The sequence below is a fragment of the Serinus canaria genome, chromosome 5 (assembly GCF_022539315.1).
Source record: "Serinus canaria isolate serCan28SL12 chromosome 5, serCan2020, whole genome shotgun sequence".
In the NCBI taxonomy this organism is placed as follows: Eukaryota; Metazoa; Chordata; class Aves; order Passeriformes; family Fringillidae; genus Serinus; species Serinus canaria.
Window position 1 is genome coordinate 10048406 of NC_066319.1, and position 27690 is coordinate 10076095.

Genomic DNA, 27690 nt, shown 5'->3' on the forward strand with positions numbered 1-27690 from the left:
CAGCCCGGCCCGGCGCGGCGGCGGCGCAGCTCGCGGCCCCGGAGCGGCCCCGGTGTGGCGGCGGCGGCGGCGGCCCGGGCCCGCCATGGCCAAGCAGTACGACGTGTTGTTCCGGTTGCTGCTGCTCGGGGACTCGGGCGTGGGCAAGACCTGCCTGCTCTGCCGGTTCACCGACAACCAGTTCCACCCCGCCCACATCTCCACCATCGGTACCGGCAGCGCACGGCGGCCGCGGCGGCGGGAGCAGGGAAACGGGGAACCGGGAGCATCGGGGAAGCGGGAGCAGTGGGGAGGCGCAGCACCGGGGAAACGGGAGCATCGGGGAACCGGGCAACCGGGAAGACTGGGAGCCGCAGCACCGTGGAAACGGGAAGCCAGAGAACCGGGAACAGCGGGGAAATGGGGAGCCGCGGCACCGGGGAAGCGTGAAACCGGGAGCATCAAGAAATCGGGAGCGATGGGGAGGCGCAGCACCGGGTAACCGGGAGCACGGGGAGCCGCATTACCGGGGAAAAGGGAAACCGGGGAACTGGGAAGCCGTGGGCACCAGGAAACGGTGAGTACTGGGAAGCCACAGCACCGGGGAAACGGGAAAATGGGCAACCGGGGAGCGGGAAAACCGTGGGAACTGGAGAAATGGGAGACTCAGCAACCGAGAAACGGGAAACCAGGGAACAGGAAAACCGTGGGCATCGGGGAACCGGGACTGCCGAGGAACTGGGAAGCCACAGGATCGGGGAAACGGGAAACCAGGGCACCAGGGAGATGTGGAAACCGGGGCACTGGGGAGTGGTGGGCACGGGAAAACCGAGGGCACCGGGAAAGGGTTAACTGTGGGCACTGGAGAGCTGCAACACTAGAAACATAGGGAAACAGGTAACCAGAGAGCGGGAAAATCGGGCACCGGGGAGAGGGAAAAATGTGGGCACCGGGGAACCAGGAGCATCGGGAGTCGCAGCACCGGGGAACCGGGATGTAATTGGCATCGGGAAACAGTAAAACTGTGGACATCCACAAGCCGGGGCCACCGGGAAACTGCAGCAAAGGGAAACTGGGAAGCCGGGGCTCTGGAGTGCTCCAGGGAACCGGGAGCATCAGGGAGCCAGGAAATCCTGGATATGGGAAAACCGGGAGGACCAAGCATCTCTGGCACAGGGGAACCGGGAGCAGCATACAGCCGGGAACTGAGAGCATTGGGCAGCCACAGCACTGAGAAGCTGTACCACTGGGGAGCTGGGAAAACTGTACAGCTGAAGCACCAGGGAACTGGGAGCACCAGCAGCACCTGGCACCCGGGCCTCCTGCAAGGCCAGGCGCTGGGTGTGGGGACCAGCACCAGGCCATGGTGGGGCGTGGGATGGGTCAGGAGGTGTGAGGGGACCACAGGGCCCCTAGTGACAGCATCTCCTGCAAAGGGAAACACCAGGACACCATACCCCGTTCCAATCCCAGGTGTCGACTTCAAGATGAAGACCATCGAGGTGGATGGGATCAAGGTGCGGATACAGATCTGGTGAGTGGCAGTCTTGGATCCTGGGGACAAGAGGGAAGAAATGTTGGGGGGTCTGAGTCCTGCTCCCCCCACCCAAGTTAAGGGCTGAGCCCTGCCAAACTCATGCCATGGGTGGTGGCACTGACCTGCTGTTGCTTGGCAGGGACACAGCCGGCCAGGAGCGGTACCAGACCATCACCAAGCAGTACTACCGGCGGGCTCAGGTATGGGGGCTCCCCGTCCTGGTACACAGGAGAGGGGAAACTGAGGCACAGTTTTGGGGTATCAACAGCCACCCCCCACCCCCTGCAGGGCATTTTCCTGGTGTATGACATCAGCAGCGAGCGCTCCTACCAGCACATCGTAAAGTGGGCCAGCGACGTGGATGAGGTGGGGGTTCACGAGGTTCCCCAGCCTGGAGGTTCCCCAGCCGCATGTGTGGGTCCTTACACTGTTCCCCTGGCCAGTACGCACCGGATGGCGTCCAGAAAATCCTCATCGGGAACAAGGCAGACGAGGAGCACAAGAGGCAAGTGCCCAAAGAGCAAGGGCTGCAGGTGAGCGGGGGCTGCTGTGTGCCCCCCCCCCCCCCCAGGGGCAGGACCCCTCCTGCACCCCCAGCATGGCCAGCCTCTCCCTGAGCCCCCTCTGCACTTGGGACCCTGAACGCCCTCCTGCAGCCCTACCTCTGTCTGGGACCCCCAAGCCGCCCGAGTCCCTCCCAGCATGACCAGGGACCCCCATCCTCTTGCAGTCTGTACCCAGGCACCCCAAAAACAGCTCCCCCAGTGTCTGGGAACCCTCTTCCCCTTCATCTCTGCAGTGGTTGTGCACCCCCAAGGCTCCCTCGTCCCCACTTGCAAAATATTCAGAGACCCCCTAACCTCTCCCCGTGCCTCCAGCACTGTCTCCTGTACCCCTGAAGAACACAGTGACCTCCCTTGTGTCCCCCTTGGGACCTCTTGACCCCAAAAGCACCCAGTGCATCTCCCTACAATTCCAGCATGGCCAGACCCTCCACATGCCCCTCCTGCATTCCACATGGACCCCAACAGCCTTCCTGCAGCTCTACCCATATCCAGGGACCCCAAACATCCCTACTGTGTCCAGTGACCCCCCACGCTCCTGCAGTTTGAACCCAGGGACCACCTACCTCCCCCTGCAGCTTCAGAGCATCCAGGAAACCCCTTTACTGCCCAGTGCTACCCCAGGGTGTCCAACAACCCCCAACCCCGCCCCAGTATGCCTCCAAGTGACCTCTGGACCCCAAAGCATCCAGCACCTCTCCCAGGGCCCCCTGCACCCACCACCCAACCCCAGGTGTGTCCCTATACCAGCCCTCCCCCCCCAGCTCTCCTGTCTGTCCATGCCTGGCTGTTCACGTTCCAGAGAGGGGAGGCAGGGGTATTGAATCCCCCCCTCCCCCCAAATCACGCTACCCCCCGTCCCTGCCAAACCCCTGGTGCCGCAGCTGGCCAGGGAATACGGGATGGATTTCTACGAGACCAGTGCCTGCAGCAACCTCAACATCAAGGAGGTATGAGGGGACTAGGGTGGGGGGTGGGGCGTTTCTGAGGGGGTTGAGGCTGGCCTGGGGGGCCTGGAGAGGTCATGGGGTACTGGAGTGGTCCCCTAGGTTCACCCCACCCCTCTCCCACAGTCCTTCACACGGCTGACGGAGCTGGTGCTGCAGGCACATCGCAAGGAGCTGGATGAGCTGCGGGGGCTGCCCCGTGCCCCCACCCTGGCCCGGCTGGAGGAGGACGAGCAGCAGCCCCTGGGGAGTGAGGACACCCCCAAAACCTGCTGGTGTTGAAGGCTGGGACCCCCCGACCCCTCCTCCCCAGGCTGTGTCAGGGGGCATGGTAGGGGCAGGATTGAGGCAACCCCCATAGAGTGGGGGGCAACACGGGACACCCCCAGGGACAGGGAATGTGGCAGGGGGGGCCCCCCCATCCTGGCACCTGTGCGGGTAGGGTGGGGGCTGTCCAGGCACTGTGTGCCCACCCTGTGCCATCCCGTGCCTGTGGGACCCCCGGTTTTACACAGTGGTTTGCAGAATAAAGGTGATGCTGGAGGGGCTGGTGATTCGTGTGCTCCAGGGGGACTATGGGCATGATGCCATGGCAGCAGGAACAGCCTGGGCACGGACACTTGAGCAGTGATCAATAATTGAGGGTGATCTGGGGCTGCTGGCATGGTGTCCCCTTTCCAGGCTGAGCACAGGGACATAGGGCATGATGCCCATGGAGTGCCATGGCCACCACCACAGCCTGCCAGGGTACCAGCTCAGCCCCAGCTGTGGGAACAGGGTCAAAAAACTTGGTGGTGGCACCGGGATGAGCCAGCAGTGGGATGGTGGTGGACTGGGATGGGTGGTTACTGGGATGATGGTGGGCACTAAGATAGTGGAACCTACTGGGATGTAGGTGGACACCAGGATGCTGGCCAGGCACTCGGATGGGCACCACAGGACAATGGTAGGCAGCACAGCAGATAGGCTCAAGGGTGGAGATGGTACTGGGACCAGTGGGTCCCAGGACTGGTGGGCACTGGGATGGGCTGCACAGGAGGCCCCAGAGGTGATGCCATGGCAGCACCAGGCAAGGAAGAGTACTGGGATGCTTGTCCCCTCCTCCTCTGCCCCACAGAGCCCCAGCTCCCAGATTCCTGTTATTCCCTGACTCCCGTTACTCCCCAACTCTGTCATTCCCAACCCTCGGGAACATGCCGTGCCAGGTTGGGAGCATCCCACATCCTGCAGGCACTAGGATGAGCAGCCGCAGCACACCGTGCCATGAATTATTGAGGCAGGTAGAGCATCGCCTTGGCCCTGTGCCACCTTCCTCCTTCCACTGGGATGGGCGGCTCAGGTTTCTCCTGAGCCGTGGCGGGGCCTGGAGACCTTTGGACCGTGACGTGAGCACCAGGAAGCCCTTAAGAGGCGGCGCAGGGCACGGGGCACAAGCAGCCGCACACCTGCAGCCATGACTGTCCCCATCGCCAAGTCCTTCTATGACCTGAGCGCCACCTCCTTGCAGGGGGAAAGAGTGGATTTTGGTGTTTTCCGGGGCCGCGTGGTCCTGATTGAGAATGTGGCTTCGCTCTGAGGCACCACGGTGCGGGATTACACCCAGCTCAACCAGCTCCAAGCCCGCTACCCCCGGCGGCTGGTCGTGCTGGGCTTCCCCTGTAACCAGTTTGGATACCAGGTAAGTCCTATGGGCTACAAGGTGGGGGGTGAGGAGCTGGGAAACACAGGGCTCTGGATTTCTCCTTCCCCACCACAGGAGAATGGCACCAATGAGGAGATCCTCAACACCCTGAAGCACGTGCGACCCGGGGGTGGCTTCGAGCCCAACTTCACCCTGTTCCAGAAGTGCCAGGTGAACGGGAGTGACACCCATCCCGTGTTCGCCTACCTCAAGGCTCACCTGCCTGCACCGGCTGACGAGCCTGCACACCTGCTGGCCGAGCCCCGCTTTGTCGTCTGGAGCCCTGTGCGGCGCTCCGATATCTCCTGGAATTTTGAGAAGTTCCTGGTGGGGCCTGAGGGGGAACCGTTCCGGCGCTACAGCCCCCGTGTGCCCACGGCCCAGCTGGAGCCCGACATCCAGCGTCTCCTCAAGCTGGCCAAGTAATCCTAGCTGGTGTGATCCTGGCTCTGGTGTGATCCTGGCTCTGGCATCACTCCGGGATGGCCCCAGCTCTCCGCAGAGTGACAGCCCCCTCTGAAACCTCCATGGGGAGGGGGCTTGATGGGGGCAGAGGGTTGGAGCCTCTGGGGCGGTGTGGGCTGGTGGCAATAAATGAGCCACAGGGAGTATGCCTGGATCCACGTGGTTTTTTGGAGGGTAAATGGATCCATGAGGTTTTTGGAAACATACCCATACCCATGTGGTTCTTGGGGGCTCTTGGGGGGAACAGGAAGGAGGACACAGCCCTGAAAGGCCAGATCCAGGAAATGGAGGCTCAGGGATAGGTGGGCGCCAGGCCAGCTGCACCTACTTCCCCATGGGTGCTACTGGGGCTGGGTGCCAAGAGCAACATTTCACCCACCCCAGGGCAGTGATTTCCCACACCCAGCTCCTTCCCGCCTCAGGAACATGGAATTCCCAGCAGGGCATGGCCAGGTTCCAAACCCCAGGGCAGGGGGAAGTGACCCCAAACCAACTCAGTGGGAAGGAAAAATTATCCAAGTCCTTTCTCTGCAGTGTTTAGGAGAGCGCTGGAGAGTGCAGTGGACTCTCCAGTGCTGGGAAGGGCCAAGGAGGAATTCCACAGGCTCCTGGGATGGAAAAAGTCTCCTGCATCAGCCCCCAACACCCTTCACCAACTCCAGGGGGTGAAGCCCACTCCTGAAATACTCCTGCCTGTGCCACTGAGCTGTCACACGTCACATTTATTACCCCACATATGAGGGCTCCTGAGGCGGGATGGGGTGGGAATCCCTTTGGATCCTGTTTTGGGGACCCCTTTATGTCTTCAGCACACAGGGGGCTTGGGCCATGGCACTGCATCCCATCCTTGCAGTCAGGGTCAGAGCCAAAAGGCTCCAGAAACATGGCAGCATCCAGTGTTGGGTGTTTGCTGCATCCAGGCTGGAAGTTTGGAGGGGCAAATCATGTCAGGGACTGTGTGGTCCCCAGAAATACAGTGCCAGGGATCCAGAGCTCCTGGAAGCTCATCCCGGGATACACATGGTGATCAGAACAGCGGGGTCATCTGGCGAGGGTCATCAGGCAGGATGCTGACGGAATCCTCAGCACGGCCACAGAGCAGGCACAGCATGGTATATTCCTGGGGGAAGGAAAAGGGGGGAGGCTGGAAAAAGGGGGAGTGCCACAGCCCTGCTCCCCCACAGGGAAACTCGAGCCATATCTGGTACCCGATCCCCGATTGCAATCAGAGCCAGGGGATCTAATTTCAAGCCCCACCGGCTCCCCTGCGCCCTTTTTCCAGCCCTTTGCAGCATAGGAGATGTGCCAAGAATGAGGGTCACAGCCCCCTCCCATCACCCACATTCCCATGCCAGGTGAGCTGGGCTTCCCCTACAAGGCAAGGACTAGTACTGGGGGGACTCCAGGTAGTCCTGAACACAGGGATGGGGCTCTGAATCCCTCAAGACTCTGTCACAGGGAAGGTGGGAATCAGCCCGTGGAAGGGTGGGTCTGGAATTCCAGAGACAGAGTTGGGAAGGGCTTTTGGGGGACAAGAGACAAACCTGGTAGTCATCCACCACACTGAAGGTGTACTCGTGGCGTGCAATCAGGTGGTGGCAGTTCTTGCACAGATCTGTCGGACAGGGGACAGCGGCGTGAGAGGACATGGACCCTGTTCCTGGGGTTTCCCCTCAGTCCCAGTCTCTTGGGACAAGCCTCAATCCTCCATGCTTGCCCTCATTCCCAGGGCATAGACGTAGCAGTCCCCAAAGCATCAAGCCCCCAAATTTCCCCCACAGCAACTCATCCCTCTTAATGCCCATCGGCAGCTCCTTGATACTCCCTCTAAAATCTGAGACCCCCTCCCTGGGCATCCACCATTCCCACCCTCAGGGATCCCCCAAATATTGGGGCCCCAAATTTTCCATGCTCAAACTAATCCTCCTTTAGGCCTCCCCCCGCATCATGCCCCAGACCTCAAGAGCCCCCAGGAGTCCCTCCCAGCCCTCAAGACCCCCCAGAATCCAAACACTACCCCCAGCCCTCAACCTTCAAGGCCTCCACCTGTGCCCCCCAGCCTTCAAGACCCCCAGATCCCAAGGGTCCCCTCCAGTCCTCTCTAACCCTCAAGATCGCCTAAGCTCCAGACCCCAAAGCTGCCCCAGACCCTTCAGCATCCCTCGAGACCTTCAAGACCCAAGGTCTCTCCCAATACTCAACACCCCCAGATCCCCGACCCCTCCCAGCCCTCAAGACCCCCAATCTTCAGCGAACCCTGAGCCCCAATGATGGCTTAGGGATCCCCCAAATGTCGCCCTAAAGAGTCTCAAACCCCAAAGGCCAGTTCAGGACCCCCAACCCTTAAAAATCCCAAGCGCCAGACCCCAAAGGCTCCTCCACCCCCTCAAGCCCTCCCGGGCCCTCACCCCCCCGGTGCCCCCCACCGCACGGTCATAGGTGACGATCTCCTCCCCGCCGTGCAGGCCCTCGGCCCGGTTGCTGACCAGCACGAAGTCCCGGCGGCCGCACTGCGCGCACCCCACGAAGTTCAGGAGGAAAGATCCGCCCTCCAGACAGGTAGTGCCCTAGGGCAGGAACACAGGCTAAGACCCGGACCGGGACCGGGACAGAGACCGAGACCGAGACCGAGACCGAGACCGAGACCGAGACCGAGACCGAGACCGAGACCGGGACCGGGACCGGGACCGGAACCGGGACCGGTGCCCCCCACGCCCGCCCTCACCCGCTCGGGGTACTCGGTGCCCACACAGCCGCCGCACATCTCGCACCGCCCTCCCCCGCAAATGTCGCGAGACCTGCGCCGGGAGGCGGGGCTCAGCGACGGGGCCGGGGCCGAGGCTCGGGGTGTGGGCGTGGTTTAGGTTGGAAATGGGAGGGGCCTAAAGGGCCGTGGGGCTGCTTGGGGCAACCAGGGATAACTGCGGGGGTCTGGGCTAGTCGGGCACCCAGGGCTAGTGGAGGACACCTGGAGCTACCTGGGTGCACCCAAGACTGGTGGGGGACACCTAGAGAAACCTGGGAAGCATCCAGGGCTAGCGAAGGGCACCTAGGGCTAGCTGGGAGCTGCCTGCGATTAGCTGGGAGATATCCAGGGCTAGTGGGAGACCCCGGAAAGTACCTGGGGGGCATCCATGACTAGTGGGAGATACCCAGGACTAGCTGGGGGACATTCAGGGCCAACTGTGGGGTGTTGGAAATTGGCTGGGGGATACTCAAGATTAGTGGGAAACACCCAGGGCCAGGTGCGGGGTGCTTGTGACTAGCTGGAGGTCGTCCAGGGATAGTGGGGGACACCCAGAGCTGATTCGAGGGTGGCTTGGGCTAGCTGGGGGTCATTCAGGGCCAGCTGGGGACTGCTGGGTTAGATGGAGGACACCACGGACTACTTGGGGAACATCCAGGGCTGGTGGGGGTCACCCAGGACAAATTAGGGGGTGCCTGGGATGAGCTGGAGGACACAGAGGTCTAACTAGGGGGTGCCTGGGACGAGTTGGGGAACTCACAGGGCTAGTGGAGGACACCTAGGGCTAGCTGAGGGATGCCTGGGACTACCGGGGGGCATCCAGGGCTAGCCCATCGTGGGCCGGAGGGTATGGCCGGGGACCCCAGCCAGAGTCGGCGGGGCACTGCGTCTCTCCGCAACCCGCAGTTGCCGGTGCCGCCGGTGCTGCTGCCAATGATGCTGCCGCCAACGGTGCTGCCGATGCCGGTGCTGCCGGTGTCGGTGCTGCTGGTGCTGCTGCCGGTGCCGGTGGCGCTGGCGGCCGGGGGGCGCCGCTGTGCTGCATTGCGGGGCGGGCGGCCCGTCCCCGTCCCCGTCCCTGCGCCCATCCCCGTCCCCGCCCGCCCGGTCGGCTCGGCCCGGCCCTCCCGGGGGGAGCGGGGCTATCGGGGCCGGGCAGCGCCGCCGGCTCCGGGTAGGAATGTCCCTGCGCGCCCAGATAATGTTATTTATATCGCGGTGCAGGGCGGCTCCGCTCCCCCCGCCCCGCTCCCGCACCGGCCCCGCCGCCGCCGCCGCCGCTCTCCCGCCCGCCGCCCCGCGCAGGTGAGACCCCGCGGCACCGGGATGCGCCGCTCCGGGGAGCACGCGAGGGATCGGGGGAACAGCGGGAGGCGCCGGTCCCCAGGGACACGCGGTGGGGGGGGGCACCGGCAGGCGCTGCCCGCTCCGGGGATATCGGGTGGGGGGTGCGGCACCGAACACCGGGCGCGGTACCGCGGGGGACGGTGGGCACGGAGGAAAGTTTGGTGGCGAGGGTGAAGAACCCTCCGGGGAGCCTGAACCCCCTTTTCGCCCGCGGCGGGGGGTCTGCTGTCACCCCGTGTCCCTCGGGGCTGCTCCCGGGAAGGACGGGGCGGGCAAGTGGCGGTGACTTTCTAGGGACACCCTGTGGACAGCCCGGGGACAGTGTGGGCACACCCTGGGGACACTTTTCCTGGGGTGCCAACCCCTGGAGGGCTCCCCACACTAGCCCTTGGTGCTCCCAGCACTGTTGGGACGTGGTGGAAAACCCAAGTCCTGAGGGTCTTGGTGGGACACATCACCCAACCCACTCTGTCCCCCAGTTTTTAGCAACTGGGCTAACTGGTGGGTTACTGGGAAGGGTTTTTGGGGTGCCATGCCCTTGGTCCCCCTTGTCCCGGTGCCAGGAGGATGCTCATGGGTGGACGTTGGGCTGCGGGAATTCTTACCCTCACCCCAAAAACCTAGGGGTCCCCCAGGCCTGATTTCCCAGCTTTTCCCTTTATAAATCTCCAGCTCCCAAACCAGAGGATTGGGGTGCCCTGGAAAACAGTGGCAAACACAGGAGACTCAGTAAACCCTGCTGGCTGCCAGCATGGCCCCCCACGGAGTATTTTATAGCTATGCAGTGGTTTTGGGGCACCGTCTAGTGATTTTGGGGTGCGGGGGGGGGCAGCTCCTAAGAAGGGAGCAGGGCTTGGCTAGCGCCGTGCGCAGGGGAGGCCTATTTATAGCCAAAAATGTCTGTGGAGTGTCAGCACGTGTGCGTGTCACCGGCTTGGGTGACATGGGACAGTCCTAGCACGGCCGGCATGTGGCCCTGGGGAAGCCCAAATTCTCCTGGCGGGTGGGAGTGTGGCTGGGGAGCCCTGGCCAGGGCAGGGCAGCGCTGCCGGAGGAGCTGTGCCGTGCCTTTCCATGCCCAGGTGCCCCGTGCTGTGCCGCGTGGCCGTGCCGAGAGGGACCATCTGCTCCCAGCCCTGGCCCCGCACCTGGCAGGCAGGAGACTGTTGGGGGGCTGGGGGAATGCCCCCCGGCTCCTGCCCCTTCCCAACTGGAGCATGGCTGCTTGTGGACGTGGGGGAGATGCCAAATCCAAAGTGTTTTGGTGAAGTGGAGCAATGGGGACATACCAGGCTCTGGGTGACAGTGATGGGGCAGAATTTTGGGGTGTTTTGGGCGATTCTGATGAGTTTCTGTGCACTGGAAATGGGCTTGCCAGCAGCATGCTGTGGCTGTGAGGGATGAGCCAGGGAACGGGTTTGAGGGTGCCGTAAGTGCCAGGTGCCAACTGCTGCCCCGGCCGCCCTTGGGGTGTGGGGGGACATTCCCTATGCCCAGCGGGGGGACCATGGTGGTGGCACGGTGCCAGTTCCTCACCGGGAAGTGCTGATTCACCGAGGCGAGCCGCTGGCCGGGGAAGGCGACGCTGCCCGGGCCACGGCCGCAGGATGCTGGCGGCGAGGCCGGCATGCTGGCATTCCCAGCTTTCCGCACGCTGAGCGGCAGGAATGACAATTCCCGGGTGGCGGGTGCTGGTGGCGGCGTGGCTGTGGCAGGGAGGGATGCTCGGAAGGCGCCAGTGTGGCGGAGGGAGATTTAAAGGGTGGGTGAGCGCCCGCACTCGGAATGCTCCCATGGGCCTGCTGTGGCTCCCTTCGGCATCATCTCCTCCTCCTCCTCCTCTTCCTCCTCCTCTTTCTCCTCCTTGGATGCTCGCAGCCATGGCCCCGCTGCCGTATTGTTGGGGACACAGTCAGAACTGGTCTCTCCTGCAGAGACCAGACACAGCTTAGCACACCCAAACTGCTGGCAGTCCCTGAAGTTTTTGGGGGAAAAACCCCAAATCTGGTCTCCCAGAGGGTTTTCTTGCCAGGGCGAGCTGGGTCCTCGGGCAGAGGCATGGAGTCATGGCATGAGGGGCTGCCCTCCTGCCTGCTCTGGTACACATCTGCATGGCCCTGCACCCACACAAGTGCCTGTCATGTGTGTCCCATGCATGCTCTGGTGTGTTCCTGCATGTCCTTGCTCAGACATACAAACTCTGGCACATTTCTACTTGTCCTTGTTCACCTGTGCACTCTCTGGCACGTCCCTGTGTGTCCTTGCTCACAGGCGTACTCTGTCACACTTCTGTGTGTCCTCATTCACATGTGGTTGCTGTGACAAGTCCCTGCGTGTCCTGGCTCACAGGTACACACTCTGCCGCCCTTCTCCGTGCCCTTCCTCATACTTGCACACTCTGGCGTCTTCCCGAGTGTCCTTGCTGTGCTGCCCACACTCCTGCATGCTCCTCCACATCCTTGCACGCTCCCAGTGCCTCCAGGTCCAAGCCAAGGCCCTGCCTGTGCCACCCCGATTAGGGTACGGAGTTGGGGTGTGGCACAGCCTGGGCCGCCCCGATAACCCTGTCAGGGGGGACATGGGGGATGCCCGGGGCATCCGAGGGGGACCTGGGGGCCCATGGGTTGTCACAGCTCACGGGGACAGCAGGGATTTGGGGCACACAGGGTTCCCCCTGGCACCCACTACTGAGGGCTCTGTGCAGCTCTGGGTTGCAGGAGAGGTCCTGGACATGCTGCTGGCTGTGGGAAGCCCCAGCCCATCTCCTCGCACCCCTCAGGGGCCCCAGCAGCCACCGACAGCTGCTCAGAGGCATTTTTAGATACCAGCCATGTCCTATCTGTGTCTCAAATGTCCCTGGGGGTGGGTGCCCCCCCCCCTGCCAGCAGCTGTCACCCACTTTCTGCCACCAGTGCTGCCGAAGCCCCTGTGCAGTGGGTGCTGGGGTCACGGTGGGAGTGAGCAGCAGCCCCTTCCCTGGGCATATCCAAGGACTGGGGGGACACCTCCAGGGATCTGGGCTGGGATTTCAGCTGGGCAGAGGGACCTGGGTGGGGACTCAGCACTGTAAATAGCCATTAGCAGAGCTCGGCAGGGCTCAGCACGGTGGTCCTGGAGAGGGCAGCTGCCAGGTGCCCCCCCAACACCTGGGTGGGGCGAGGCTAAATCCCTCTGAGCAGCTTATCCCAAGGCTCTGAGCCGCAAATCCCCACGTGCCGAAGGGCCAGTGAGCCACTGTGGCTGCACTGATGCTCATGGTCCTGCTGTCCCCCAGGGGCCTCTCACTGGTAGCCGACGGCCACTGGGCCGGGGCACACTGGGACCATGACCTCGGCCAATGACTACGAGCAGCTGGAGCTGCAGCAGCAGTACAGCCGCTTCAGTGTCCGCTGGGACGCCTCCGACGATGAGCTGGACAACGACAACAGCTCCGCACGGCTCTTTGAGCGCTCCCGCATCAAAGCCCTGGCAGGTGGGTGGCAGGTCCCCTTGGTCCCACCTGGGTTGTCCCCACGGTTGGTGACCCCATGTCCATTGTCCCTTCAGATGAGCGGGAGGCCGTGCAGAAGAAAACCTTCACCAAGTGGGTGAACTCGCACCTGGCTCGCGTCACCTGCCGCATCTCAGACCTCTACATGGACCTCCGGGACGGACGGGTGCTCATCAAGCTGCTGGAAGTGCTGTCAGGAGAGCTTCTGGTAGGAATCCCATCCAGCTAGAGACCCTGGGACCTGTGGCCTGTCATGGCACGCTGCACCATTCCTCTTGGAGTTGGCCAAGGGTTAAGGTGGCAGCATGGGTGTGGGGGTGTCCCTGGGCAGGGCTTGGGGTACCTGGTGTGGGAGGGAGGGTGCTGACCACTATCACATCCCAGCCCAAGCCCACCAAGGGCCGGATGCGGATCCACTGCCTGGAGAATGTGGACAAGGCACTGCAGTTCCTGAAGGAGCAGCGGGTGCACCTGGAGAACATGGGCTCCCACGATATTGTGGATGGCAACCACCGCCTCGTCCTCGGCCTCATCTGGACCATCATCCTCCGCTTCCAGGTGAGGACAGGTGGTTTGGGGCATCCCTCTGCTTCACACCTCATTCCCAGGTGGGAGCCATCCTCCATGGAACTGCTGTTCAAACCCCAGAATGTCCTTTTGCCCCCAGATCCAGGACATCATTGTGGAGACGCAGGAGGGCCGTGAGACACGCTCTGCCAGGGATGCACTGCTGCTCTGGTGCCAGATGAAGACAGCAGGGTAGGTGGTGGGACCCCCACATGACTGCGTCAGGGTCTGTGAGTATCTGGACAGTGACAGTGACACCCTGTCCCCATCACAGGTATCCCCATGTGAATGTCACCAACTTCACCTCGAGCTGGAAGGACGGGCTGGCCTTCAATGCCCTCATCCACAGGCACAGGTAGGTGGCACAGCAGCAGGCACTGGGGTGGCAGTAGCACCGAGAGATGTCCTACAGGTGTGTCACTGCTGTCTCATGCTCTCTGTCCCCAGGCCTGAGCTGGTTGACTTCCAAAACCTTACCAAATCCAATGCCCGGCACAACCTAGAGCATGCGTTCAGCGTGGCAGAGCGGCACCTGGGCATCACCCCTCTCCTTGACCCAGAAGGTGAGGCAATTGCTGCCAGTCCTCCTGCCTCAGTTTCCCCTGGGACATTCCCAGGCTCCAGAGCCTGGAGCACAGAGAGGTTCCCAGTACATGGAAGAAGGGCCTGTGTGGGCACAGGAGGGATCTCATGAGGCTGTGGTAACCTGTGAAGTGGGTTGAGGTTGGGTCAGGAGTGACACCTCTCACTCACACTGGGCAGATGTGTTCACGGAGAACCCCGATGAGAAGTCCATCATCACCTACGTGGTGGCCTTCTACCACTACTTCTCCAAGATGAAGGTGCTGGAGGTGGAGGGACGGCGCCTGGGCAAGGTAGGGAATGGCACTGAGGCGGCTGGGGGTGTTCTCTTGGGGTGCCAACCCCTCATGCTCACCCCTGGTTCCACCACAGGTCATTGAGCACGCCAAGGAGACAGAACGGATGATCGAGGGCTACGGGGGGCTGGCATCCGACCTGCTCACCTGGATTGAGCAGACCATCGCCTCCCTCAACAGCCGTAGCTTTGCCAACTCGCTGGCTGGGGTGCAGCACCAGCTGCAAGCCTTTAGCACCTACCGCACTGTGGAGAAGCCCCCCAAGTAAGAGACCCCCGCTCCCCATGCCCGCCCGGCGGTGTGGGGCACCCAAGGGTGCCCAATGCTGAGCTCTCTCTGGGGCAGGTTTCAGGAGAAGGGCAACCTGGAGGTGCTGCTCTTCACCATCCAGTCGCGGATGAGGGCCAACAACCAGCGCGTCTACACCCCACACGAGGGGCGCCTGGTCTCTGACATCAACCGGGTATGGGCTCCGTCTGCTGTGGGAGCTGGGGGCTCTCCTGTGGTCAGCTCAGGTCCATCTCCTGGGGGAAACCGAACTCCTCTTCTGGGGGAGACTGGGTACATCCCTGAGCAGTTCAGGTCCTTGGGCAGGCTAGGATGGGTCCTGGAGCAGACTGAATCCATCTCCTGGGGCAGTTCAGGTCCACTCCTGGACCAGCAGAATCCATACTGGGACAGGACTGATCCATCCCATGGCAGGTTGTGCTCCTCCACCTGGGGGTCACCAGCAGAACAAGACATGGGTGGGTGGGAGAATGTGGGATACAGGGGATGTGCCACCTGTCCAGTGCTGCCTTCCCTCAGGCCTGGGAGCAGCTGGAGAAAGCAGAGCATGAGCGGGAGCTGGCGCTGCGCAACGAGCTGATCCGTCAGGAGAAGCTGGAGCAGCTGGCACGGCGCTTCGACCGCAAAGCAGCCATGCGGGAGGCCTGGCTGAGCGAGAACCAGCGCCTGGTGGCCCAGGTGAGGAGGGGGACCACCCACCCCAGGGACCCCCCACCCTGGGAAGCGCACCAGAGCCTCACCACGGGCTCTGTGCTGGGCAGGACAACTTCGGGCAGGACCTTGCGGCGGTGGAGGCGGCCAAGAAGAAGCACGAGGCCATCGAGACAGACACGGCTGCCTACAGGGAGAGGGTGCAGGCCATCGAGGCGGTGGCCAAGGAGCTGGAGCTGGAGGGCTACCATGACATCCAGCGCATCAAGGGGCGGAAGGACAACATCCTGCGGCTCTGGGAACAGCTCCTGGAGCTGCTGGCTGCCCGGCGTCAGCGCCTAGAGATGAACCTCACCCTGCAGCACCTCTTCCAGGAGATGCTCCATTGCATCGACTGGATGGATGAGGTCAAGGTGAGCTGTGGGCATTGGGTGTCACCATGGGTGACGCATCTTTGTCCCACCAGGTGTTGATGGGAGTTCACTGGGGAGGCAGATGAGATGTTGGGGTGCTGGTGCTGAGTTTTGGGTGTCAGTGCAAAATGGTTGAGGGTCTCCTGCAGGTGAAGCTGGCATCTCCTGAATCTGGGAAGCACCTTCTGGAAGCAGAGGAGCTGCTGCAGACCCACCGTCTGCTGGAGGCCGACATGGCCATACAGGCAGAGAAGACCCGGGCCATCAGCGCTGCCGCCCTCCGCTTTGCTGACGCTGAGGGTAGGTGCGCCAGGACCCCCCTGCATCCCTGGCATGGTCGAGGGAAAGCAGGACACTGTCCTGACGAGCACCCACCCTGGTCACTGCCCAGGCTATCGTCCCTGCGACCCCAAAGTCATCCGGGACCGCGTGAGCCACCTGGAGATGTGCCGGCGAGAGCTGCAAGTACTGGCGGCGCGGAGGAGAGCCTTGCTGGAGCAATCCCGCTCCCTCTGGACCTGCCTGTGGGAGCTAGACGAGGCAGAGAGCTGGATCAAGGAGCAGGAGCAGCTCTACTCCTCCCTGGACTTCGGGAAGGACCTGCCGGGCGTGCTGCTGCTCCAGCGCCGGCACGCTGCCTTCGAGGCCGAGCTGCGGAGCCGGGGCGGGCGGCTGGAGCAGACGCTGGCGGTGGGCGAGGAGCTGGCGGCTGCGGGCCGGGCGGCCGAGCAGCTGCGGGAGCGGGGGGCGGCCGTGCGGGCGCTGTGGGCACAGTTGGAGGAGCTGGCGGCGTTCCGACGGCGCGGCTTGCGGGAAGCCGAGGGCTTCTTCCAGTTCCAGGCGGAGGTGGAGGAGTTGGCGGAGGGGCTGCAGGATGCCCGCCGGAGGGCGGCCGCCGAGGAGCTGGGCCAGGATGAATCCCGCACCCTCGTCCTGCTGCGGCAGCACCAGGAGCTGCTGGACGAGCTGGCGGCCGCTCGGGAGCAGCTGGACAAGCTGGGTCAGCAGGCCGAGGGCTTCCCGCCGGAGCTGCGCGCCGGCCCCGAGGCGCAGAGCCGGCTGGCGGCCCTGCGGGAGCTGCACGCTGAGGCGGCCGCGCTGGCCGAGCGCCGCGGCCGCCAGCTGCAGGATGCCCTGAACCTCTACACTGTTTTCGGGGAGAGTGACGCCTGCCATGTCTGGATGGGCTCCAAGGAGACCTGGCTGGCAGAGCTGGAGGTGCCGCAGGCGCTGGAGGACCTGGACGTGACGCAGCGCAGGTAGGAAGGAGCTCCCGTCGTGGCGGTGCTGCGGTGCCCTGTCCTGAGCTGCTGCTCGTTCTAAGCCTGGACGTTCCCACAGGCTGGAGGGGCTGGAGCAAGACATGGCCACCGTGGCTTCCCAGATCGCCGCGGTCAACCAGGCAGCCGACGGGCTTCTGGCTAGCGGGCACCCCCGGAGCCCCCAGGTGCGGCAGTGCCGGGAGCAGCTCAACGAGAGGTACGGTGGCGGTGGTGGCGGTGGTGCCGGGGCAGGCGGGTGACGCGGTGCCGGTGCATTCCCCGCCATCCCCCGCCTCTGTCCCGCAGGTGGGGCCGGTTCCGGGAACTGGTGTCAGAGCGCCGGAGGGCGGTGGGCTCGGCACTGCGCCTCCTCAATTACAACCTTGAGTCCGAGGAGACCCAGAAATGGCTGCGGAGCAAAGCCCGGGCGGTGGAGGCTACGGCCGAACTGGGCCGTGACCTGGCCGGCGTCCTGGCCACCCAGCGCAAGCTCTACGGCATCGAGCGGGAGCTGGCAGTGGCCCAGGACCGCCTGGCCGCCCTGCGCTCCCAAGCCGAGCGCCTGGCCGAGGAGCGGCCCGAGGCGGCCACCGAGGTGGCCCAGAAGCTGGCCATGGCCACCTCCGCCTGGGACGAGCTGCAGACGGCCCTGGCAGAGCGCGCAGCGTCCCTGGGGGAAGCCGGGCAGCTCCGGAGTTTCCTGCAGGACCTGGATGACTTCCAGGCATGGCTTTTCGGCGCTCAGAAAGCTGTGGCGGCTGTTGACGAGGTGCCGGCGTCGCTAGGGGAGGCAGAGGAGATGCTGCAGCGGCACGAAGCGGCCCGGCGCGATGCTGAGGAGCATGCGGGAGCCTTCGCCGCCTTGGTGGAGGCGGGGGAGCGGGTGCTGGGGGGACAGACGGACCCCGAATACGAAGGGCTGCGGCAGCGCCTGGGCGGCGTGAAGGACGGCTGGGCTGCCCTGGGCAAGATGGCAGAGGCTCGGAAGCGCTTCCTCACCCAGTGCCGCAACTTCCAGGAGTTCCTTCGCGACACCAAGCAGGCGGAGATCCTCCTCACCAAGCAGGTGGGTGTTCAGGCGGTGTCCTTTGGGTCTCGCGGACACCCCAAAAATGGGTGATCATGCAAGGCTGATCCCTTGCTGTGCCCCTCAGGAGTACACGCTGTCCCACCTGGAGCTGCCCTCCACGCTGGAGGGCTCGGCTGCTGCCCTGCACCGCTTCCAGAACTTTCGTGCTGGTGTGGAGAGCAATGCCAAGAAGGTCCCAGAGGTGGTGGTTGGTGGCACCAAGCTGGTGGCTGAGGAGAACATCTTTGCTGAGAAGATCTCTGAGAAGTGCCGAACTCTCCAGGAGCGGTGAGTGCGGCACAGGGCCGGCGGATGGTTGGGCAGTGTGTGGTCAGCGGGGCTGATGTTGCACATCCATGGTTCTCTGCCAGGCATGGAGCTGTCATGGACAAGGTGGAGGAGGCAGCAGGTTTGATGCAGGACAACCACGACCTACAGACCTTCCTGCAGAGCTGCCGTGAGGTAGGAATGCAGCATGGCTGGTGGCATCCCTCGGGGGTCCCCACTAGCTGAGCACTGACACCCCTCTCTTCAGTTTGATGCCTGGGTGGATGAGAAGATGCTGATGGCTCAGGATGTCTCCTATGGAGAAGCCCGTGGTCTCCACAGCAAGTGGCAGAAGCACCAGGCATTCATGGCTGAGCTGGCACCCAACCAGAGCTGGCTGGAGAAGATTGAGGCCGTGAGTGCCAGCACTGTGATCAGAGATGGGGAAAGGAGTTGGGAAAGAGTCTGGAGCATGAGGAATTGCTGAGCAGCTGGGAGGCTTGGCATGGAGAAAAGGAGGTTCAGGGGGGACCTTCTTGCGCTCTACAACTTCCTGATGGGAGGGTGCAGCCAGTTGGGGGTTGGCCTCTGCTCCCTGGAAACAAGGGAAAGGACAAGAGGGGACAGCCTCAAGTTGCACCAGGGGAGGTTTTGATTGGATATTAGGGAAAATTTCTTCAGGGAAAGGGTTGTGCAGCCCTGGCACGTTCTGCCCGTGGCGGTGGTAGAATCCCCATGCCTGGAGGGATTTAAAAGCTGTGTGGACATGGCATTTGGGGACATGGGTTAGCGGTGGCCTTGGCAGCTCTGGCGGAATGGCTGGACTCGTTGTCCTGAGAGGTTCCATGACTCTGGAATGCTCCCAGCCTGCTGCATGGGGCAGATGTCCCCATGCCGCAGTGACCACCCACCTCTGTGCTGCTGCCGCAGGAGGGGACGGAGCTGGCCAGGCGCAAGCCGCAGTACGGCGCGGTGGTGACACAGCGGCTGGAGGAACTGCGCCGGCGCTGGGCCGAGCTGCGCGGCGCTGCCGAGGACAAGGGCCGGCAGCTGTTCGAGGCCGAGCGCGCGGCGCTGTACGCCCGGAGCTACGGGGAGCTGGAGAGCTGGCTGGGGCGGGCACAGGAGGAGCTGCGCCATGCTGAGAAGGTCAAGGACCTCACCGCCACCAACCTGCTGCTGAAGAGGTTGACGGTAGGTACTGGCACCTCACAGGGTCCTTTGGGAAGGGATGGGAGGTCCAAGGCGACAGAGTTTGTTCCCTAATGGGACTGAGGTTCTCCATCTCAGCTCAGATCCCTAACTCACATGGATTTGCCCCACCAGAGACTGGAAGAGCAAGTGAGAACATGGATGAAGGAGCTGGAGGAACTGGGGTGGCAGGGCACCCCTGGTACTGGGGATGTGCCAGATACCACCAGGCAGGAGCAGATGCTCCGGCAGCGAGTCCTTGAGCTGCTGGAGCCACTGGAGAGGAAGAGGAAGGAGTTGGAGACTGCCAAGGCAATGTACCAGCTGGGACGGGATCTGGAGGATGAGACGGTGAGTATCTTTGCTGTGGCAGGGGCTGGGGGTACCCATGGGTGCTGCAGGAGGCTCAGTGGGTACTCCTTCCTGCAGCTGTGGGTGCAGGAGCGGCTTTCCCTGGCGAGGTCAACGGATCACGGCACCGACCTCCCGAGCGTGCAGCGCCTAACCAAGAGGAATGAGGTGAGCCTGGGTACTGCAGCATCAGCCACCATCTCGGGTGGTCCCTCGGGATCCATCCCATGGGTGACTCTCGCTGTGACTTCCCTCCTACTGGCAGACACTGCAGAAGGAGCTGGCGGGCCATGCCCCCCGCCTGGGCGAGGTGCTGAGCCGGGGAGAGGCAGCGGGGAGCAGTGAGGAGCCAGGCCCAGAGCTGGCAGCACAGGCGCAGGAGCTGCGGGCGCTGTGGGAGACGCTGCAGGAGGAGGCAGCTGCCCGGCACCGGCGCCTGCGGGAGGCTGAAGAGGCCCAGCAGTACTACCTGGATGCTGACGAGGCCGAGGCCTGGGTCAGCGAGCAGGAGCTCTTCATGGGACCCGAGGAGAAACCAAAGGTGAGGAGTGATTCCATGTGGTGCTCCATGTTTGAGGGTCTGTTCTGCACTGGGCCATGCCTTGCTGGGATGTCCAGTGTTGACCCAGGTGGTGCCACGCCATTCTGTTGAACATTGTCCACATCTGACGCACTGTGGTGTGTCTTGCTCCTGTCATTCTGGTGCCATTACACAGCATCCATCCCATTCCATGCCATGCCCCTCTGAGCTCACCATTGCTCCCTGTGGCATCAGACAGTGCCAGGACATTCCTGTAGGGCAGGCACTGAGTCTAGGCCCTAGTCCCTGTCCCCCAGCCATGCCAGGTGCTGATGGCACCAATGTTTCCCGTGCCATAGGATGAGGAGAGCTGCTTGATGATGCTGAAGAGACATGTCCGGCAGCTGCGCTCCATTGAGGACTACGGACAAACCATCAAGGAGCTGGCAGGGAGGGCACAGCAGCTGCTCTCTGCCGGCCACCCTGAGGGGTAGGTGCTACGCCATGTGTCCCCTGTCCTTCAGGGCAACCCTGTGCCCTCAGAACTGTGTGGGTGGGGGGTTTGGCTGGAGCTCTGGCAGTGTCAGCTGCTTGAGTTGGGCAGGGAGGTGGTTGGAGAGGGATATAGGGATAATATGGGGAGCACAAGGCAGGTCCTTCACCCCCAACCCCCCCGGATGTCAACACGAGTGGGTCAGGGACATTTTTTCTCGGGTGAGAACTGGGTGTCTGTGTGCCGGGGCCGCGCAGGGAGCAGATCATCCGGCTGCAGGGCCAGGTGGACAAGCACTACGCGGGGCTGAAGGAGGCGGCTGAGGAGCGCCGACGGCGCCTGGAGAACATGTCCCACCTCTTCCAGCTGAAGCGGGAGGTGGAAGAGCTGGAGCAGTGGATTGCTGAGCGCGATGTGGTTGCTTCCTCCCCGGAGATGGGGCAGGACCTGGACCATGTCATGGTGAGAGGGCTGGCATGGATGTGGTGGTACTGGCGGGTGGCTTGAGGGGGGAAACTTGACTCTTCTCTTCCCTCCATGCAGCTCCTGAGAGAGAAGTTTCGTGAGTTTGCGCGGGAGACAGGGAATGTGGGGCAGGAGCGCGTGGACCGGGTGAACCTGACCATTGAGGACCTCATTGACGCGGGGCACATCGAGGCAGCCACCATAGCTGAGTGGAAGGATGGGCTGAATGAGAGCTGGGCTGACCTCCTGGAGCTGATTGACACCCGCATGCAGCTCCTCGCCGCCTCCCATGACCTCCATAAATACTTCTATGACGGTGCTGAGCTGCTGGCCCTCATCGCCACCCGGCGCCAGGAACTGCCCCAGGATCTGGGTGAGGATGCCGGCACAGTGGAGGCTTTCCACCGCATGCACAACGCTTTTGAGAGGGACCTCCAGCTGCTGGAGGCACAGGTGAGCCTCCAACCTGACATGGATGCCAGCACTCAGGATTCTCTGTGGTCTGGTGGAAGGGGTCCCTACCCATGGTGGGAGGCTGGGCTCAATGGTCCTTGAGGTTCCTTCCAACCCAAGCCGTTCTGTGGTTTGTGCAGGTGCAGCAGTTTCGGGAGACAGCAGCACGCCTGCAGACTGCCTATGCCGGGGAGAAGGCAGCTGGAATCCAGGAGAAGGAGCAGGAGGTGTCCCGAGCGCTGCAGGAGCTGCTGGAAGCGTGCAGCGGGCGCCGGGCACGGCTGACGGACACGGCCGACAAACACCGCTTCTTCAGCATGGCACGGGATCTGCTCTCCTGGATGGAGAGCACTGTCCGGCAGATTGAGACACAGGAGAAACCCAGGTATGGATGCACCCAGCGGGCACCCGGGATGGGGCATGGAACTGATGGCACCACTGATGCTGGCACCTCTGTGTCCTCAGGGATGTCTCCTCGGTGGAGCTGCTGATGAAATACCACCAGGGAATTAAGGCTGAGGTGGATGCTCGAGGCAAGAACTTTACCGACTGCATCGAGCTGGGCAAGAAGCTGCTGCAGCGCAAGCACCAGGACTCACCAGAGGTGAGGAAATCAGGGATGGGGGGTAGTGGGGGTGATACCATCTGGGCCACTCCCTAACAGCATCCCCTCACAGATCAAGGCGAAGCTGGTGGAGCTGGTAGACAAGAGGAAAGCCATGATGGAGACGTGGGAGCAGCGCTGGGAGCGGCTGCGGCTGTGTGAGTGCGCTGGGGGTGTTGGGGAGGAGTGCGGCAGTGCCAGGGGCAGTTGGGGGAGTGGTCCAGGGGCTGAGCGCTGCCCATCCCTCCCACAGTGCTGGAGGTGTGCCAGTTCTCCCGTGATGCCTCGGTGGCCGAGTCGTGGCTCATGGCTCAGGAGCCCTACCTGGCCAGCAGCGACTACGGGCAGACGGTGGATGCGGTGGAGAAGCTGCTGAAGCGACATGAGGCTTTTGAGAAGTCCTCCGCCACTTGGGAGGAGCGCATCGCCGCCCTCAGGAAGCTGACAACGGTGAGAAAGGCTTGGGATGAGGCCTCTGCCTCCCCTGGCGCAGTCTCCCCCCCATCCCTTACCACCTTCACTCCTTGCCTGGCAGCTGGAGCTCCTTGGCGGGCGGTCTCTGCGTGAGGGGCTGGTGCGGGATGGGACGACGCGCTCTGAAGCTCCCGACTACTGCCTGGATCTGGATGGGGAGCTGGAGGCCGGGTAAGGGATGCCACCATCATTCCATGTGATCAGGGACACTGTTTCCACATCCCTCTTCTCAAGCCCTTAAGCATGTTTTGTAGCATTAAGGAGCTTTTTAGCAATTTGCCTTTTCCAAGCAATAAATTGATGCTGATGAAGAGGAAAGATGAAGGTCAAGCCTCACCCTGACAAGGCTTTCATCCCTCATGGGGGACAGCAGAGCAGCAGCCCAGCCCCATCCTTATGGGATCATGTCTGGGATGGGGATGCTGACCGGCTGTCTCCCTGTGCAGGTCAGAGGAGGAGGAGGAAGAGGAGGAGAAGAAGGATGTGAGCACACAGGACACTTCGCTGCCCACTACAGATGGACCAGAGCCGGTCAGTTCTTGAGTTTAGCTTTTACCTTCCCCGATGACCAAAAGGTGTCCCTGCATGCAAAAAGGTGTCCCTGCATGCAAAAATGTGTCCCTGCATGTCCCACAGCTCCTGGCACCCCCTGTGACCATGACCTCACTGTGTTGACTGATCCCTGCATTCCCAACCCTCATCTTGTCCTTGCCTTGTGTTGAATAAATGTTGAATGACCCCAAAAAGGCCAGGTGGGCAGAGGGGTACTCAGGTCCCCTTTGCCCCAGCTCCTGGGGTGACATTGGGGGTGGCATCCATGGTGTATGCCTGTGTCTGGGATCCGTGCAGCAGCCAGAGTTGGAGTGTCTGCCCTGGGGCTACTGTGTCACCCCAAGGGACATCATTGCTGTACGGGACATCAGCACCCTGCGGGACATCATCACCCTGCGGGACATCATTGGAACCGTGCAGGACATCAGCACCCTGCAGGGAATTTTCACCCTGTGGGTCATTATCATCCTGTGGAGCATCATCACCCTGAGAGACACAGTCACCGTATGGATCAGTCACCCCATGGGGCACTGTCACCCTGTGGGGCATCATCACCCTGTGGGACGTTGTCACTCTACATGGCATCAGCACCCTGTGGGGCATCATTACACCCTGCAGCATTGTCACCCTGTGAGGCAGGCATCGTTGCCCACAGGGCATTGTCACCGTGTGCCAGCCCCTGTGCTCACTGCCAGCTCTCTGCTCCTCCCACGTGCTCTGCCTGCCTATGCAGGGACATGATAGCTCTCTGTGGCTCTGCCTGCTTGGGGACAGGAACCTCTCCTTCTGCCTCTTCTGCCTGCCTGGGGACATGGGCATCTCCTAGTTCCTCTGGGACCAGATCACTCTCCCCTGCCTGGGGACAGGATCCTTGAGTGCCTACACAGGAACAAGCTCATTTGTGCCTGATCAGGAAGGTGGGGATCTTCTGGCTGCTCAGGGAGAATACCCTTCTGCCTGCTTGGGGACATGGCCATTTTCATCAGCCTGGGACAGTAGCCCTTTCTGCTTACTGCCAGCCTACTCAGGGACATGGGCATCCTCTTGCTCCTTGGGGACAGGAACCCCTTCTGCCTCTTCTGCCTGCTTGGGGACATGGGCATCTCCTGGCTCCTTGGGGACAGGAACCCCTTCTGCCTCTTCTGCCTCCTTGGGGACATGGGCATCTCCTGGCTCCCTGGGGCAAGATAATTTCTGCCAGCACAGGGACATGCACATCTTCTGGCTACTCAGGAACAGGATCCTCTCTGCCTGCTTGGGGACATGGCCACTTTCAACTGCTTGGGGACAGGAGTGCTCTCTGCTTTCTGCCAGCCTGCTCGGGAACATGGCCATCATCTGGATCCCTGGGGACCAGATCACTTTCTCTGTGTGGGGACAGGATCCTTAAGAACCTACTGGGGTACAAGAACATTTCTGCTGGCTCAGGGAAATGGGCATCTCCTCGGGTACAGGGTCCTGCTCTGCGTTCTGGGGGACATGGGAATCTTCTGGCTCCTTGGGGACAGGTAGTCTTTGCCTGCTCAGGAATACAGACACTTTTGCCTGCTGGGGGACAGAAGCCCCCTCTACCTGAGGCATCTCCTGCTGCCCTGGGAACAAGATCCCATTCGCCTGCTTAGGGACAAGACCCCTGACTACACATCTGGGGACAAGACCACTGTCTGCCTGGGGACATGGGCATCTCCTGGCTCCTTGGGGACATGGGGCCTGACCAAGCCCCTCCTGTAGCACCCAGCTGGATAGGCGTCCCCTTTGTCAGGCACCACTGATGCCTTGAGATGATGGCACTGATGCCATGGTCCCCAACCAGACCTCTCACTGTCCCCATGTCCCCTGGGCTGGCGACAACACTGCGGTGGCTCCCAGGACTGCTCATCTAGCTTGGTTCAACCTCATCACCCCAAATCTGAGGAGACACTGGCACAGGACTGGGGGCTGCCAGGGCTGGCCCATGTCCCAACCTCCACTGGGGTCCTCCCAGTAGCCACCAGTTTTTGTGCACTGGAGCTGGTGGCTTCACTGGCACTATGCTGAGGGTCCCAGCTGATTGCTGGGGTCTTCCCAGTACCCACCAATTCCCACATACTGGAGCTGGTGGGGTCACTGGCACTGAGATCTGGGGGTCCTAGGGCTGGACCATGTCCCAGCCTCCCAGTAGCCAACAATTCCTGCACACTGGAGCTGGACACATGGACACACACACACATTGACACCACACTGAGTGCCAGGGCTCAACCATGTCCCAGATGCTCTCTGGGGTCTTCCCAATAGCCATCAGTTCCCACACACTGCATCTGGTGGGGTCACTGGCACTGCGTGGAGGGTCCCGGGGCTGCACTCACTGCAGGATCCCAGACACTCAGTGGGGGATCATCACATCTGGGATGGGGATGCTGAGCCATCCTCCCATCAGTCACCAGTTCTCACCTATCAGAACTGGTGGGGTCATTGGCATCCAGCCACTCACTGCGGTCCTCCCAGTAGACACCAGTTCCCACATTTCGGAGCTGGTGATGTCACTGGCATGGAGACCCTGGGGGTGACCCACCCCCAGGCCACCAGACTGAAGTCTATGACCCACTGGTGACAGCAACCCGTGTGCCTGGTGCCACCATGGGAGGGCATGACACCTTGCCGCGGGTCCGGCAGTGGCAGTGGGTGGGCGACACTGCGGCATAACCGTGCTGTTGCCTTGCAACAGCTGGCACAGAGGACAGGTGACGAGGAGCCGGTGTCACCGACCCCACGGCCACCGCGGGAGGAGCCGGAGGAGCCGGCCACGCTGCCCGCCCGTGTCAGCAGCGTCCAACTGGAGGGCTACCTCGGCCGCAAGCACGACCTGGAGGCGGCCACCAAGCGTGCATCCAACCGGTAGGCACGGCAGCGGTGGCGGCGAGCGCGGTGTCCCTGGCGGGGCGGTGTCCCCAGGGTGACACGGTGCTGGTGCAGGTCATGGAGCACGCGGTACTGTGTCCTGCGGGGCGGCCAGCTCGCCTTCTTCAAGGACGCCAAGAGCCGCGCGCTGGGGCTGCCATGCCAGGGCGAGGAGCCCCTGGGGCTGTGGGACGCCCGCTGTGAGGTGCCCGCGGGCTACAAGAAGAAGAAACACGTCTTCAAGCTCAGGTGAGGGTGCGTTGCCTTGCGGGGTGGCACAGTGGGCATGCGTGGCACTGGTGTCTGTGCTCTGTCCCTAGGCTCAGCAATGGCAGCGAGTGGCTTTTCCATGGCAAGGATGAGGTGAGGGGTGGCCTGGGGGGACACGGGGTGGCTAGTGGAACCCAAGGGGCACAGGGGGGCTGGGGGATGTGGTGGTGGTCAGCAGTGCCCAAGGGGACATGGATGGTCAGAGGTCCAGAGGGACACAGGGTGGCTGGTGGTGCCCAGGGATATATGGGGTTGGCTGTAGTTGTCATGGGGATGTGGTGGTGGCCAGCAGTGACCAGGGTACACAGGGATGGCTGGGAGATGTAGTCAGCAGTGGTCAGCAATGCTCAGAGGGGCAGGGGATGGCCAGGGGTGCCATGAGGACACAATGAGGGGCTGGCAGTGCCCGAGGAGACATGGGTGCCTGCAGAAGACTTGGAGCAACTGGCAGCACCCGGGGGCCCTGGGTTTGGCTGGGACTCTGTTGGGGGGCCAGGGAAGCCCCCCCGACCACCTCCCCATGCCCACAGGAGGAGCTGCAGGCCTGGCTGCAGGGGCTGAGCGCGGCCATCACGGAGTGTAGGGGCAGCCGCGGGAAGGTGCAGAGCCTCCCTCTGCCCATACCCCCGGCCCCCCCTGAAGCCCCCCTGCCCCGCAAGGACAAGGAGAAACGGTTCAGCTTCTTCCCAAAAAAGAAATAACCCCCCTGGATGGGGGGGGGGAGGGTATGACACTCCACATCACGCCAACGGGGCCACGCGTGCGTAAGGAGACGCGTGTGCGGTGCCTGTACAGGTGCCACCAGGTCCAGAGGGGCACGCAGGGGTCACACGTGGGCAGGAGCCCCCCAGCCCCCCTGCCACAAGCACACGTGTCCGTGTGCACAGTGTATATATATATATATTTGTATTTATATATATACATACATTTACACGCTTCAGGCACACCCCTGTGTGGAGGCAGCCGCAGGTGCCCCCCAGGCGTGTGCCCCCCGTGCCCGTACGTGTCCCTGCACGCACACGTCTGCACACGTGTGTCCCCGCATGCAGGTGCACCCCCGGCCCCCCTCCGCACGCACGGCACAGGTGTGCGCCCCACAGGTGTGCATGGACCCCCCAGCACCTGCCCGGGGGGCACGTGGGTGCCCCCCAAAGCCATAACCCCCCCAACCGCAGCGCGTGGGTGCAGAGGGGGAACCCCCTGGCCCCACGGGCACCAACCAAAGAGCGCCAGCCCAGGGGGGCCCCTCTCTGGCACCCCCCATCCCGTGTCCCCCCCAGCCGGGGTGGG

General features: G+C 62.7%; 5 protein-coding genes across 8 annotated transcripts; 3 read left to right on the forward strand and 2 right to left on the reverse strand.

The window, feature by feature from the left end:
• The first annotated feature begins 50 nt into the window (after window positions 1-50).
• RAB15 (RAB15, member RAS oncogene family) lies at window positions 51-3569 on the forward strand. Of its 2 annotated transcripts, none has more exons than XM_030240425.2 (7): window positions 51-209; window positions 1453-1513; window positions 1656-1716; window positions 1805-1882; window positions 1960-2049; window positions 2964-3029; window positions 3153-3569. In XM_030240425.2, the coding sequence occupies exons 1-7, from the start codon at window positions 86-88 to the stop codon at window positions 3306-3308; spliced, it is 636 nt and encodes a 211-aa protein (XP_030096285.2). In that variant the 5' UTR covers window positions 51-85; the 3' UTR covers window positions 3309-3569. The 2 variants fall into 2 exon arrangements, with proteins under 2 accessions (XP_030096285.2, XP_050831267.1); XM_050975310.1 differs by lacking the exon at window positions 51-209 and adding an exon at window positions 216-556.
• A 132-nt stretch (window positions 3570-3701) lies between these two features.
• GPX2 (glutathione peroxidase 2) lies at window positions 3702-5318 on the forward strand. 2 transcript variants are annotated; one of them, XM_030240426.2, is made up of 3 exons: window positions 3702-4306; window positions 4534-4704; window positions 4783-5318. In XM_030240426.2, the coding sequence occupies exons 1-3, from the start codon at window positions 4220-4222 to the stop codon at window positions 5131-5133; spliced, it is 609 nt and encodes a 202-aa protein (XP_030096286.1). In that variant the 5' UTR covers window positions 3702-4219; the 3' UTR covers window positions 5134-5318. The 2 variants fall into 2 exon arrangements, with proteins under 2 accessions (XP_030096286.1, XP_009095381.2); XM_009097133.4 differs by having other exon boundaries at window positions 3702-4704.
• A 561-nt stretch (window positions 5319-5879) lies between these two features.
• Window positions 5880-7999, reverse strand: CHURC1 (churchill domain containing 1). The gene is made up of 4 exons (XM_030240427.2): window positions 7898-7999; window positions 7604-7739; window positions 6717-6787; window positions 5880-6292 (listed from the first exon to the last, which is right to left on the reverse strand). Exons 1-4 carry the CDS (start codon window positions 7934-7936, stop codon window positions 6200-6202), a joined length of 339 nt encoding a protein of 112 aa, XP_030096287.1. The 5' UTR covers window positions 7937-7999; the 3' UTR covers window positions 5880-6199.
• Window positions 8000-9071: 1072 nt separating this feature from the next.
• Window positions 9072-27118, forward strand: SPTB (spectrin beta, erythrocytic). 2 transcript variants are annotated; one of them, XM_050975288.1, is made up of 36 exons: window positions 9072-9223; window positions 12540-12737; window positions 12812-12963; window positions 13140-13313; window positions 13423-13514; window positions 13597-13677; window positions 13770-13885; window positions 14085-14197; window positions 14277-14464; window positions 14546-14663; window positions 15008-15166; window positions 15250-15552; window positions 15702-15852; window positions 15944-16811; window positions 16894-17031; window positions 17121-17880; window positions 17969-18171; window positions 18255-18345; window positions 18419-18565; window positions 19081-19344; window positions 19477-19692; window positions 19771-19860; window positions 19958-20233; window positions 20572-20702; window positions 20963-21167; window positions 21249-21623; window positions 21764-22008; window positions 22089-22227; window positions 22301-22385; window positions 22481-22677; window positions 22763-22872; window positions 23148-23232; window positions 25958-26127; window positions 26206-26379; window positions 26451-26493; window positions 26931-27118. In XM_050975288.1, the coding sequence occupies exons 2-36, from the start codon at window positions 12590-12592 to the stop codon at window positions 27099-27101; spliced, it is 6978 nt and encodes a 2325-aa protein (XP_050831245.1). In that variant the 5' UTR covers window positions 9072-9223; window positions 12540-12589; the 3' UTR covers window positions 27102-27118. The 2 variants fall into 2 exon arrangements, with proteins under 2 accessions (XP_050831245.1, XP_050831246.1); XM_050975289.1 differs by lacking the exons at window positions 25958-26127; window positions 26206-26379; window positions 26451-26493; window positions 26931-27118 and adding an exon at window positions 23338-23515 and having other exon boundaries at window positions 9074-9223.
• LOC127059675 (serine/arginine repetitive matrix protein 2-like) lies at window positions 9339-11784 on the reverse strand. Its single transcript, XM_050975306.1, has 2 exons — window positions 11495-11784; window positions 9339-11193 (listed from the first exon to the last, which is right to left on the reverse strand). The coding sequence occupies exon 2, from the start codon at window positions 11145-11147 to the stop codon at window positions 10176-10178; it is 972 nt and encodes a 323-aa protein (XP_050831263.1). The 5' UTR covers window positions 11148-11193; window positions 11495-11784; the 3' UTR covers window positions 9339-10175.
• Window positions 27119-27690: the final 572 nt, after the last annotated feature.

Coding starts and splice junctions, on each gene's coding strand:
- LOC127059675 (XM_050975306.1), bottom strand. CDS start 11,147: ATGGCTGCGAGCATCCAAGGAGGAGAAAGAGGAGGAGGAAGAGGAGGA.
- RAB15 (XM_030240425.2), top strand. CDS start 86: ATGGCCAAGCAGTACGACGTGTTGTTCCGGTTGCTGCTGCTCGGGGAC. Junction 1,717..1,804: donor AGTACTACCGGCGGGCTCAG/GTATGGGGGCTC, acceptor CACCCCCTGCAG/GGCATTTTCCTGGTGTATGA. Junction 2,050..2,963: donor CCAAAGAGCAAGGGCTGCAG/GTGAGCGGGGGC, acceptor CTGGTGCCGCAG/CTGGCCAGGGAATACGGGAT.
- SPTB (XM_050975288.1), top strand. CDS start 12,590: ATGACCTCGGCCAATGACTACGAGCAGCTGGAGCTGCAGCAGCAGTAC. Junction 18,172..18,254: donor TGCCGAACTCTCCAGGAGCG/GTGAGTGCGGCA, acceptor GTTCTCTGCCAG/GCATGGAGCTGTCATGGACA. Junction 26,494..26,930: donor TTTTCCATGGCAAGGATGAG/GTGAGGGGTGGC, acceptor CCATGCCCACAG/GAGGAGCTGCAGGCCTGGCT.
- CHURC1 (XM_030240427.2), bottom strand. CDS start 7,936: ATGTGCGGCGGCTGTGTGGGCACCGAGTACCCCGAGCGG. Junction 7,740..7,897: donor GCACCGAGTACCCCGAGCGG/GTGAGGGCGGGC, acceptor TTCCTGCCCTAG/GGCACTACCTGTCTGGAGGG. Junction 6,293..6,716: donor GTGTGGTGGATGACTACCAG/GTTTGTCTCTTG, acceptor TCCTTCCCCCAG/GAATATACCATGCTGTGCCT.